Here is a 13,828-nt window from a genome sequence, read left to right as displayed (position 1 = left end):
GGTCTCTGGGGTGCCCAAGAGACGTAACTCTGCACAGCGAATCGCGGCGCCTTAGACGACTGGGCCGACCGTGCCCCAAGAAAAGCAGTTAAAGAACATGCCATAGTTAATCTGTCATGTCATGTCAAAATCCGGGCCATGGCAGATTAACTTTAGCCATATGAATAAAGTCGGGTCATGCCAGATTAATTATAGTCATATGAAAAAATCTTTCGAAACGCGAGAAGAGATGGCGACACCTTGGTCAATTACATATTTACTACCGTCAATAAATGAGGGAACTAATGATTAGAATGTAGCTATTGTTGAAGTGTACATTTACAGTATCGTGGTGTTGCATCTGACCCTACATCACAATGAATTTTCACATCATGAACAGCACGTGATGTCAAAGTGTGTGCGCCTATGTTGGCCTATAGGAAAGTCACAGTCACAAATGCAGCTGAGCTAAACACACGTTTAAAATGCCTCCGTGACAGTATCTCCATGAACCGACAAAATGGCGAATTCCATGTTGCCCGAATGTTTTGCAAATCAAAAAGTGTAATTTCAAACGGGTTAGGTTCCAATTTGATCTGGACGTCAGGCTCAACGCAATATATTCAAATCTGCTCCTGTTATCAATAAAGAATTCTGTACAAAAACAGGAAGTTTTCCTAACAGCTTACCACAGGCGGCAAAGATTGGGGTGGCCTAGGCAATACAAAGAACGGGCCGTGCGCCAATAGCATTACACCATGTTTACAGGCGAATCAAGATTTTGCCTCCAATTCAAAGATGGCAGAAAACGTTGTTGCCCACGTAGCATGTCGAGAGGTGTTCCAGGTCAACAATTCTTGACCATAATCGGTAAGGATGCGGTAGTGTCTTGGTGTGGGGCAGTATAACACATGACAGGCGAACTGATTAGGTTATTGTGGCTGGCCACAATATGATGACGACATTTTGCGTCCTGTCGTTGTTCCATTCGCTAGAATTACAGAAATTTTGAACTGCAAGATGGCAAAGCCAGACCACATCTTGCTCAGGCAGTCACCGGTAATCTCCGACGAGAAAGCAAACGGACATTGGAATAGCCCGTTACGTCCCCTTACTGTATCATGAATCGAATCAGAGAATTTGGTGAAGTGCTATTTTGCACAGGTAGTTCAGGCTTTCAACACTGTCAGGCGACCCGTGATGATTCGGGGTAGAATAGGCCTTCAGCAACCCATGCTTGCCGTTAAAGGCGACTATGCTTATCATAAGAGGCGACTAACAGGATCGGGAATGAGTGAGCGTTAAGGTTTCACGCCGCTTTTAGCAAGATTCAAGCAATATCATTGCGATTGGAGGTTAATCACTAGAACTGACAACATATAACCTGCTGACAGTCGTGTTATGTCCATTGTTGTGATCTCAACGACATGCGTCACAATAGGGTGTTGATTAGCTGGAACACTGCGTTGTTAATGATGTTTATCCCGGTGCAGAGAGGCGGGAATTATTACAATATCAAGGTGTTAATTCATCGATAATTAGCTGACCTGTAGAGCTAGGTAAGGATGTACCTGCCATTATCTTATGTGATGTGTGTTGTACATTGATCATTTAACAGTTTTGTTGAAGGTGTCAACAGGAGTCGTGGCGTACTGATGACCGCAAGCTCCGCGCACCTGTTGTTGTGTTAACAGAGAGTGATGATGAAGTTCTCACGTGGACGTCGCACTCAACAAAGTGAAACACGTGGCCACAGTGTTTCAGCTGTTTCCCTGGTGATGTACAATAGTGTCAATGTTTTATTAGGCTTTCAGTTCACCACCTTCATGAAGCACAGATGACCAGACGCCGTGATCGCTGGACGCTTGGCGCTTAAGGCTTCAGATGAATAATGCCAAGTCAGCTAACATAATGGATTTATAAGTTTCTACTGGGTGTAATTTACCTAGAGTTTTCCACAACCAGCGGCGATGTTTCATTGATGCTCCATGTGCATAGACAACGAGGGTTACTTACAACGTTCAGTCCGCTGTGGTAAAAAAAACTTATGAAACGACAGACAGAAGTTTATTACTAACTTTAAAAACTTCTTTTTACCTCTAAGAACGCGAATTGGCATAGCCTCTGACATCACGACTTCTCTGTGTGAGGGAATTTCTCTGACGACACAACGTCTCTGTCACGACTCATCTGATTGAAGTAATCCATATGACGTCACGAAATCCTTGTGTGAGGGAAGTCCTGTGACGTCATGAATCATCTGTGTGAGGAATCCTGTTGACGTCACGACTTCTTGCGAGGGAATCCCCTAACGTCCTGCTAATGAAGATGAACCCCCCTCGTATAAATGCATCCCCCTGGACGTCAGTGTCCCACGAAAGAGAGGTCAGCCCACTCCTAGGAGCCGTCTACATCACTCTCTCCATCGCCATCGTCGTCATCAACAGCCTCACCATCTTCATCAACACGAAAACCAAGGACTTCACACCAACCGTGCGCTGCTTGAACAGCATCGCTATCACGAATCTTGTGTCAGGGTTAACCATCAACTTGTACGAGGTCCCTTACAGCCTCAACCCTCTTTTGTCTTGCACTGACTCCTTCGTGACGGCTATGAAGCTCGTGCGCCTCACGTTCCATCTCCAGAACGTCTACCATGGGGTTCTGTGTGTGGTGGACGTTTACCTGTTCCTATGTAGACCGCGGCACTATACAAGGCTGACGTCAGTGCCCGGGATTATTGGGGCCATGGCTCTGTCCTTCTTGCTCTGTGGCGGGGCTTTACTTCTCTTGTATTTTCAGTCGATCCAAAGATTTGATGAGATGTGGTTTGGGTGTTCTCCCGTGTTAGCTAACACCAAGTCTCTTCCCGTTGTCGCGTTCGTTGTAATTGTGATACCTATCGTAGTAATTGTAGGTTGTTATGTTTGTATTATAAAGGAATTCATTAGAAGATATTGCGAAATCGCACCTGTCGAAACGGAGCTGCCGTTCAAGTTTCCCTGGATGACAGTTTGGGTTCTGATTTCATTTGCCGTCTGCTACCTCCCGTCAATTTTAGCGGCCATGTTGAACTCTATGGCCGACAGTTCGACGCCGCCAATGTCAGAGAGCTCGTGGATGGTGGCCGACATTACAAGACACCTGTATTCTGTGTGGAACATTTTGATTTTTACAGGATCTTTTCCTCCGTTTCGAGAGCAAGTTTTTAAACTATTCTGCAGGGTGGATGGAGGGTCGAACACTGATTGACAATGTGACGGTGACATTCAAAGTGAGTGAGTCAGTTGGTTTCAAAGCCGCTTTGAGCATGAGTATAGGTAAAGCAAGGCTTAATGTGAGAACCGACGTGACACAATTTATCCACGCCGTGTTTAAGCCTAAATGAAAGAACCCTTTTGCAGTACAGGACACAATCTACGTGCTATACAGTCCCTTTATAGGGAAATTAAGTGTTAAATAAACACCGAAATAACAGTGGGTGTACAGGGCTTCATACTGTCCTCGTAGGCGTACATAGGCAGACCCTGTACCACAGTTGAACATTGATACCGCACTCAGACATATTATACTGACTCCAAGCTGACCAGTCCTTGTTTAAGCCCTAAAACCCTGCGCCATCAACAAGTCCCATCTCTTAACATCCGACTCTTTTGGTACGCCAACGGGATCGAACCACCGATCATCCGCTCTCCGGCAGGCGCTCAATCAACTACTCCACGTAGGCGGTCTCTGCTGACCATCAGTGTGGAGTGGACACAGACAATTTAATTCTCCATATATCAAGTTACAATTTTTGAATTTTCTTCAGGATAGTCACTGAAGTGATATTTGAGATTCAACAAGGACAAAACGAGATTATCGGTTGAAGATCCACTTCAAAACCTGGAACATCTTACATCTTTACATGTGGTTATATTGACATTGAGTTCTTCTACTCTGAATACACGCGTTTAGGCTTAGGACTAAATTAGTTTAGTGATCATAAGAAATCAGTGTTACTTTGTTTGTTTGTTGTACTCCGCACTCATCAATACTCCAGCTATATGACGGCGGTCTGTAACTAATCGAGTCTTGACCAGACAGTCCAGTGATTGACATCATGAGCATCGATCCACGCAATTGGGATACGATGACACGCATCCACCAAGCCAGCGAGCCTGACCACCCGATGCCGTTAGTCGCCTCTTACGACAAACATAGCCGCCTTTAACGGCAAGCATTGGTTACTGAAGACCTATTCTACCGTGGATCTTCATGGGTCTTCTGTGAAAGTGGTTCCAGTAGTTACAAGGTTCTCAGTGCTAAAATCGGGAGAGAAATTAGTAAGAGTGGTGAGTAAGCTACTAATATGACCTTTGGGGTTGTTATGGCCAAATGTATAAACGTGGGATGTTTTAGTCATACAGTGGTTACTGAATTGTATGGCAGTTGTGTTCAACTTAGTGTCAGTACATGGGGGCCATCCAGATAACGCTTGTTTCTTGGAACTAGGAGGACCTCGTCTTCTATCGCGATGAGAGTGTTGGAGAAGCTAGGACGTAAGCCGCTACAGTAAACTACGGTTATAACGAACACGCTTATAACGAACTGACGGATATAACGAACTTACATTTTTGGTCCCGACTATTTGCTGTAGTTATGCTGTATATATGCTTATAACGAACTACGGTTATAACGAACTAAAATTAGTAGTCCCTTTGAGTTCGTTATAAACGAACTTTACTGTATTTCCAAAAGCTCAGCACGGCTGAACCAGATTAACCATGTGCGGTTCTCTGTATGTGACAGTAATTGTGTAAAATCTTCACTGAGGCAATTCTTTACAAAATGCCTAAATAATTCGGTCACTTTTCACATTGATGAAAAAAAGCCTTTCGATATATTTTTTTATGATAACGAATTCAAAACATTTTGATGTTGAACTTCATCACCAAGTGACTAAAAATGATAGGATTAAAGAAAACGAAAGTCAATGTTTATTTATAATTTATTTTGGGCTTCTAATCTTTAAATTCAATAGTTCGTCTATTTTGATGTTTTTAAGCCCTTTTGAACTTCCTATTACCTTTAGGTCAACTTGTTTATTAAATCGAAAGACAGCTTCAAAACAGATATTTATTTCAGAAATTCTTTTTAATACGTTTTGTGGCAGGCAATTCCCATTTCTTTCCTGCAATCCAAAGTATAAAATGTTTTCAAGGAAAATTTATCTTTTTCGATAGAAATTATTAAAATGTGATTTCAAAGTTGCGTTTGATAACGTCAGCTCGAAGTTCCAACTTATACTTTTATGTCGAGGTGGAACAGACCATTTTGTCAGTGGAACTACAGTGCACACGGTGTGGTAACTCGGTCGTCCTGTAGACTGACATCGTGGACAGTTATGTTGTTGTAAATGTATAAGTAGATTTTTGTGTCAAATATTTAATTGTTGTAAATAAATAATCCTCAATGACATACTCTGTGATTTCATTCTGTGTAAAGGAGGTGATGAAGATTCCGAGAGCCTTCTGTATTCGTTCATCCAATCATTCGGAGATCTGGTAGTTACTAAGGAGATTTTAACAAGAGTTTTTTTTACCCAAGAATTTCACACATGGAATAGATTGAGTTGTTCTCTGAGAGAGAGAGAGAGAGAGAGAGAGAGAGAGAGAGAGAGAGAGAGAGAGAGAGAGAGTATTAAGCTGTACCCGCCCGACAATCACCAGGTCGATCACCCGTCACGACCCCAGCGAAGACTTATATGCGCCTGATTCATCCGAGGAAATGTTTTGTGGCGATGACGTCGACAGCGAGCGTTAACTGGCCGCGTACAAACTGTCAGTCGAAGAACAACGTCTGGGATACTAGTGTGTAACGCCATAAAATCCTCAAAGCAGGAATACGTGTTTTATTATTGGTACATGGGTCAAAGATATATATGTCTTTTGCATTGGGGATAAATAGCAGTTGGGTGACACGCTCAAAGTAGCCACGCGCGACATTTCTGTACATAGTGATTATACATTGTCTATTTTCTGATAATAGACGTACATCATATAACAGTCAAGTCCCGTTAATTCGACATTGTTGGTTGCATATGAGTTTGTCGGATAAACGAAATAAGGAAGTATCAACGTTCGTGATCGCACGTAGAGATAACGATTAAACATGTTTTAATTAAAAAAAGGAAAAAGGAAATATTTATATTGTTGAGTTACATTGTTAGCGGAATATGTTTTCTAATCATGCAACCTCTAAAGTTTACCACAAAACTACTGTTACGGACTGTCTGACTGATTCAAAATACGTTTTAAAGCATAGTCTGGAAAGGACGTTCTTATAGCACTGATATAAACGGTTCCCATTATTTGTGTCGGATAAAGCCGATTGTCGGCGATTGTCGGATTAACGTGTGTCGGATTAACGAGACTTGACTGTATGTGCTAATGTGTGTACCGGGGTTGGTGTGACCTTTATGTGGAGTACAACCTTGCCTTCGCAGGGTGTATCCCGTGCAAATTGTAAGAAGGCCTGGGTGTGGACCACCGCATAACCTCGCTATAACGCACATTACTAAAGTCAATACGTTATTTCCCCGTCTTGATCTTCATACTTAAGCCGATGCAGCATATTGGTATATGAACTGAATCTACGAAAGTTAAAACTGTGAATCGGTTAATATTAGTTTTTGCATAGCGTTTTAACGGGGCTAGTAAATCGACAGCCTACCCGGAACAATAGCAGGTGAGCTTACTCCTCATGGCGAGGTTCGTCAGATGTAAGTCTTGTTATGACTTGTAGACAGTTTGGATACTGGTCATTTCGGTCCAAACTTTATCCTCCCAACGTCATGAATAGACCTCAGCCAATGCCACCAGCAGACGACCGTAGCCAGCCAATGACCACCTAAGGGCGTGAACAGTGTAAGCGCATCGCAAACTTGATCAGGTGAGATCAGCTATCAGCTCACCGACGACGCTCAACATTCCTACATGTTGTTTGTCTGCCTATCTGTGGCTATCATTTAGCCGTGTCCGAGTTGTAGACATACCTCCTGATATACCCACGCAGGTCACACATGCGGTACTGTGCATGGTGGATACGGTAGAATGTTTAAGTGCAAGTACATTTATTTAAAACCTACTCACTGACTATGACGGAGAAACATGGAGACTATCGGCGTCCACACGCCATGAACCTGCTGTGCGAGATGCGTGTTGTGTCCAGTGTGAAATTGGCGTGTCGTGTCTGTGTCTAAAGTATTTAGTTACCGCGAGGTTAATTTTGATAACAACAGTGTGAGAAGTCGACTGGGTTATTTTGAAAAATCTGATTGAAACTTGCAACTCACTCGAGCGAAGCCTGTTCGTTCATGAACTGGTATCAGAGCTTGATATGGTATCGTTCAGCATCCCTTATATAGCTATGACGGGGCGGTGGGGTAGCCTAGTGGTTAAAGCGTTCGCTGGTCACGCCGAAGACCCGGGTTCGATTCCCCTCATTAAAATGTGTGAATCGCACTGCTGGTGTCCCCCGCAATGATTTTGCTAGAATATTGCTAAAAGCGGCGTAAAACCATACTCACTCACTGCACGCCGTTTATTTCATGGATTTTTGTGTAGACATAACGTCTGTTTCGTTGTCTATCAGTTATATTTTACACTGTAAACGTCCCTTTAGGCAAAAAAGCACGTATCACCCACCCACTATATTGATCAAAAGACCTGCCCTAACCCAATTAAATTACGCCGTCCACTCAACCAATACCCTTCCATTGTGCTACTATTCCCCAGGGGGTACGGCTGACCCAGTCGTCTAAGGTGCTGCGATTCGCTGTGCAGAGTTGCGTCCCTTGGGCACGCCAGAAACTTATGATTGTTGGTTCGAATCCCGGTTCGCCCTGATTATGTTTCTAGGTTTGTCAGCACCATACCCGTGCTCGCGGGTTTGACCGAAGTGGTAAACGTCTGAGACCTGCATCACCTCGGGCTTTCCTCCCACATTAAGCTGACACGCCGTGATATTACTGGAATACTGTTAAAAGCGACGTTAAACCCAACTCACTCACTCACTCATCCGCGCCCTATCTACATACATACACACTCACACATCCGCCCTATCAACACACATACACACACTTATCCGCGCCCTATCTACATACATACACACTCACACATCCGCCCTATATACATACATACACACACACACACATCCGCGCCCTCTCTACACACACACACACACATCCACCCTATCTACACACACACACACTCATCCGCGCCCTATACACACACACACACTTATCCGCGCCCTATCTACATACATACACACTCACACATCCGCCCTATCTACTCACACACACACATCCGACTACTGGAAATAAAACAATTTATCCTTGTATTGTTTTACACACATTTCACGTATTTTTAATACAGTCACATGACTCCGCCTCCAGCAAATTTCCTAACACGTGTATGCCTGGCCTATTTGTTTCAGATGTTCTGCGGCCTCCCAGTATTATAGAACACAAGGCAAAACCGACATAGATTTCTCTCAAAATGAGGTAAGATGTTTACCAGCTCAGTCGGTCTTAATACCACCACGTCTGACTAAGTACCAGTGACCCGGGTTAGGATAGGTCTCAGCAACTCATGCTTGTCGTAAAAGGCGTCTATACTTGTTGTAAGAGGCGACTTACGGGATCGGGTAGTCAGGCTCGCTGACTTAATTAAAAATTGATGCATGTCATCCTATCACAATTACGTAGATCGATGTTTCATGATGTCAATCACTGGATTGTCTGGTTCAGACTCGATTATTTTATTTGAGTGCAGAAATTAAGGTAACACTCACTCACTCAGACATATAAATCTGAGATACGGTTCAAACAATTGTCATGCAGCTACTTTTATGCACATTTTGTGAACACGTTTTTGTCATACAGCTATTTTTATGTATGTTTACAAAATGTGCATCAATGTAACTGTATGACACAATTATGGCTTCCACGTTCCGGCTATGTTGCCCGGAGTATGCAAGCGGGGTCAACATTTACTCACCGCCTAAAGAAACACGAACCATAGAAACATAGAGAAGAATGTACGTTAAAAAGACATGTTTCCAATGTGAACCAATTAATGACAAAACTAACAAGCGGTCAAGTGTTACCACAGAGTGTCTTTATTCTGGTCACCATATGCTGCACCCGTGAAGATTCCGGGGTAGAATAGGTCTTCAGCAACCCATGCTTGCGGTAAAAGGCGACTATGCTTGTCGTAAAAGGCGACTATGCTTGTCGTAAAAGGCGACTAACGGGATCGGGTGGTCAGGCTCGCTGACTTGGTTGATGCATGTCATCGTATCCCAATTGCGTGGATCGATGCTCATGATATTAGTCTGGTCCAGACTCGATTATTTACAGACCACCGTCATATAGCTGGAATATTGCTGAGTGCGGCGTTAAACAACAAACCAACCAACCAACCAACCACGATATGCTGCACGTGATTTCCAAACTTTACACATGTACACTAATCCTGCACGAGACAAATGGTGCATCTCGAGTCATGGATTTGTGACGTCACACGTGATATCGTTCATGAGCGTCGGTTCACACAACATACTAGTATGTTCGTTAGTGCCTCCAGCCAATATAATATCTCCTGAATATGCGTAATTATTCATATATTAACCAATGGTATTCGCGTTTCTTATGACGGTGAGTATATGATAACACAAAACCAAATATCTTCTTTTGGTTTTCAGGCGTTCCGTCCCAACCTCAATGAAGATGTTCCTGTGTGTGGTCGTCACCATCTTCATCTGTCGTTACTTCTACATCAGCAACTCTCCTAACAAACCATTCCACAAGGTTACATTTCCCACTGGGCATGAATCTGTCCAAACAGTTAACCCTTTACCTGCCAGTATCGCTAGGTTAGCCTTCAAGGAATACCACCCTTCGGGCGACCAGCGTAGGGACAAAAGTAAACTAATTTTTGCGTACTCCCCCGACGTCACCTACGCCTACCGCTCTGAGCACATTTATCCCCTGAATTGCGAGGATGTTCGCTGCGCTGTCACGACGAGAGGAAATTATTTTCGAGACAGCCACGCGGTAATATTTTCCGGCCAATTTCTTGAGAAAAACAAAATTCCCCAAATGGAAAGAAATGGTAAAGTGTTTATATTATTTGAACACCGACCCCTTGTTCCTGAAATTGCCAGAAAGCTCAAATCAACTTTAAGGGACAAATCAGTGTTCAACTGGACTATTGGTTACTCGCGCGATGCTGATATTGGAATATCTTATGGAACTATTGTCAAGAAAAAAGCGGTTCCTTTCTATAACCTAACAACCGTTGTTTCGAGGAAGGAGAGGACTGTTGTCATATTTCAACAGAGTTGCAAGACTCCGAGCCGATTGGAGGATTATCTGAAACAACTTCGAAAATATGTGAAGGTCGATATATACGGACCTTGTGTAAACCGGACCCTGTGTGATCGGGACCTAGACTGTTTTGTCAAGGTCGGCCGAGAATACAAATTCTATCTAGCGTTTGAGGATGTGTTCTGCTCTGAATATATAAGTGATGTGTTCTTCCGCTTTTACGGGACCGCCGCTGTGCCTATAGTCCGTGGAGGGGGAGATTACTCCAGTGTTGTCCCTAAAGGAACCTATATCAACACAGCAGATTTTAAGTCCATCGCTGAGTTAGGAAAATATATTCAATACTTGGATAAGAACGACACAGCTTATATAGAAATCTTGAAGAGGAAGCGATACCATGCTTCAGTGTATTCGCGCCACCAGGTTGTCCAATGGATAGATAAAACGATTATTCGAAATATTTTTATGGATATGAACAATATGATGTGTGACATTTGTCGGAGACTGTGGAACGTGGACGACTACAGGAAAACCTACAGCGACATCCTCACCTGGTACGGAAAGTCCAAGTGTACGAAGCCAGCGGACCTGGATTCACGGAAACCAGCTTCTACACGCGCTTCTAACTCTACAGCCGTGAAACATTAACTCACTACTCAGTAATTAACATTCGGGATACTTTTGGTGATGCTTGCAGTATATACTTAATGTACTGGATTCATTGAAACCTCATTTATCCGGACAATACGGGTAATAAAGGCACGTGTTGCTCTTCTAACACACACACCCCTATTTTATGTATTATTTTTACCCCCCTCCTCCCCCCTTGTTCATCATCACCGACGGCTTGTGCAATCCATGATACAAAATCCGCAAGAGAATAGAAAATAGCGTATTTCTGATATGTTTTCCCAATTTCATCCAATTTTCTTAGCATAATATAACATTGATGGGGATATCTGTACTCATTCTTAATAATCTAATCCAATATTTAACAACTCTCATCTGTATAGATATATACTGACAATGACGTCCTGTCTCACCAAGGTTAACTTTGTTGGCAGCAAACTTTCCAACTCCCAGAAATCGCTTCAAGAGGGCTGCGTGGACTTTTTCAATACTGCCTTGATATTTCATTCCCCCATATTTCAGATGCATATAAAAATACTGGTGGAACTTTAGAGTCAAAATACATTGTATTTTGCACGCACAGGAAAATGATAACTGTTTTGTTGAAATAAAATATAGATTGGAATAATGGCCTTTCTAGCTTGGCTCGGCCTTACGACAAGCATTAGTAAGTCGGTGTGTGTAAGAAGCTGAAAAACTAACTATTTAAAATCAACTGGGTGTAGAAAAATACTTGTTTTGTTTGGGTAAATCTGGGATTCGACTTGCAACAATTTGTGCAAGTGTTTTGTGGGAATGTGTATTCATGTGTTTTGTGGGAATGTGTATTCATGCATGTGCTTTGGATTATGAAATAAATGAGAACACAAATACAGAGATGCAACTAGGAACTTACCCGCTAGCCCGAGCTAGTTTGTCTAGTGTGTGTAGTGTTATTGGTATCCTGACTACCCTCAGGTCTTGTTGTAATTTAGGGTGTCTTTATATGTCATCAATATTGGGGCTAGGACATGTTTCGGGTTCAGTTGCATCCCTGCCAATGTGAACTTTAATATATTCATCGATTGTTTGCGTATTTGTTTCTACTGTGCATGCTGTACTGATTTAAAACGATCAAAATGTCTCCTCTTTAGTATAATTTTAGACCCGTGAAGATCCAGGGTAGAATAGGTCTTCAGCAACCCATGCTTGTCATACGGGGCGACTATGCTTGTCGTAATTGCGTTGGTCGATGCTCATGATGTCAATCACTGGATTGTCTGTTCCAGACTCGATTATTTACAGACCGCCTCTTACGACAAGATAGTCGCTTCGTATGACAAGCGTGGGTTGCTGAAGACCTGTTCTACCCCGGAGCTTCACGGGTAGATTGACATCATGAGCATCTAATTGGTATACGATGACATGCATCAACCAAGTCAGCAAGTCTGACCACCCGATCCCGTTAGTCGCCTCTTACGGCAAGCATGGGTTGCTGAAGACCCGGATCTTCACAGGTGTTACATACAGTAACTGTTCACTGAGCATTCGGCAAACATTCGTGTCGTGCGTCCAAAAACATGTTTGGTTCAAATTCTTTCAGAGTAAAACAAATATCCAGATTGCAACCCGGAATCCCCAGGGATGCTTTCATCTTCAGATCACGGCGTCACCCCACGTTATGTCATCTGAATAATAATGTTTGTTTGTTGTTTAACGCCGCACTCACCAATATTCCAGCTATATGACGGCGGTCTGTAAATAATGAGGTCTGAACCACACTCAAGTGATTGACATCATCAGCATCGATTCACGCAATTGGGATACGATGACATGCCTCAACCAAATCAGCGAGCCTAACCGTTCGATCCCGTCAGTCGCATCTTACGACAAGCAGAGTCTCCTTTAACGGCAAGCATGGATTGTTGAAGACCTATTCTACCCCGGATCTTTACGAGTCGAATAATACGGTCTATTTTGAAATGTAGCAATGTACGTAAAGTGATGTATTTAATGCTTATGCAAGTGATCGTGAAGAGTGGTGCGTGAGTGATTGAGATTGGTTCAACGCCGCTTTGAACTCTACTTCAGTTATATCACAGCGTACCAGCTTGGCGTGGGAGGAGAACCCGAAGTGATGCAGGTCTTAGACGTTTACCACTTTGGTGAAACGGGCGAGCTCGGGTTTGGTGCTGACAAACCTAAAAACATAATCAGAGCAAACCGAGATTCGAACCCAAACATAAAGGTTCCTTGGTCGTGAAGAAGTAGTAACGTTGGGTAGCCTTGTGGTTCAAATATTGGCGGTCGGTCGGGTAGCCTAGTGGTTAAAGCGTTCACTCGTCACGCCGAAGACCCGGGTTCGATTCCCGACATGGGTACAATGCGTGAGGCCCATTTCTGGTGTCCCCTGCCATGATATTGCTGGAATATTGCTAAAAGCGGCGTAAAACCATACTCACTCACTCACTCAAATATTGGCTCGCTACGCCGAAGACCCGGGTTCAATTCCCGACATGGGTACAATGTGTGGACCCAAGCCTTGACTGTTTTGTCGGCTGTGTGTCCTGTTTCAGCGAATGGATGCAGACAGCTGAGTTGCGAAAAGAGAACACGTTCAGGTGTGATTAATTGTTAGTATGTGTAAATTTGTCTCGCAACGAAATAAGTAGGACTTCTTTACGTTATCTTACACATGAGTGTCGGATTCTGATTCGCTGAGACCAATTGTATTCATTGTTGTCAATGTACCCCGCTAACATGTAAGGTACATGCTCATCTCCCCCGCTTGAGTGAGGGAGTATGGTTTTACGCCGCTTTTACCAAATATTCCAGCAATATCACGGCGGGGGACACCAGACATGGGCT

At 43.3% G+C, this 13,828-nt stretch overlaps 1 protein-coding gene across 1 annotated transcript; it reads left to right on the top strand.

Moving 5' to 3' along the window:
• Positions 1–6,698: 6,698 nt before the first annotated feature.
• Positions 6,699–12,041, top strand: LOC124142458 (alpha-(1,3)-fucosyltransferase 7-like). Its single transcript, XM_046510932.2, has 3 exons — positions 6,699–6,912; positions 8,458–8,524; positions 9,727–12,041. The coding sequence occupies exons 2-3, from the start codon at positions 8,520–8,522 to the stop codon at positions 10,997–10,999; spliced, it is 1,278 nt and encodes a 425-aa protein (XP_046366888.1). The 5' UTR covers positions 6,699–6,912; positions 8,458–8,519; the 3' UTR covers positions 11,000–12,041.
• The last annotated feature ends 1,787 nt before the right edge of the window (positions 12,042–13,828 follow it).

The sequence above is a fragment of the Haliotis rufescens genome, unplaced genomic scaffold (assembly GCF_023055435.1).
Source record: "Haliotis rufescens isolate VD_foot unplaced genomic scaffold, xgHalRufe1.0.p SCAF_8, whole genome shotgun sequence".
NCBI lineage: Eukaryota > Metazoa > Mollusca > Gastropoda > Lepetellida > Haliotidae > Haliotis > Haliotis rufescens.
Note: the sequence above shows the minus strand (reverse complement) of the source record. Positions and strands in the feature narration are given on the sequence as shown.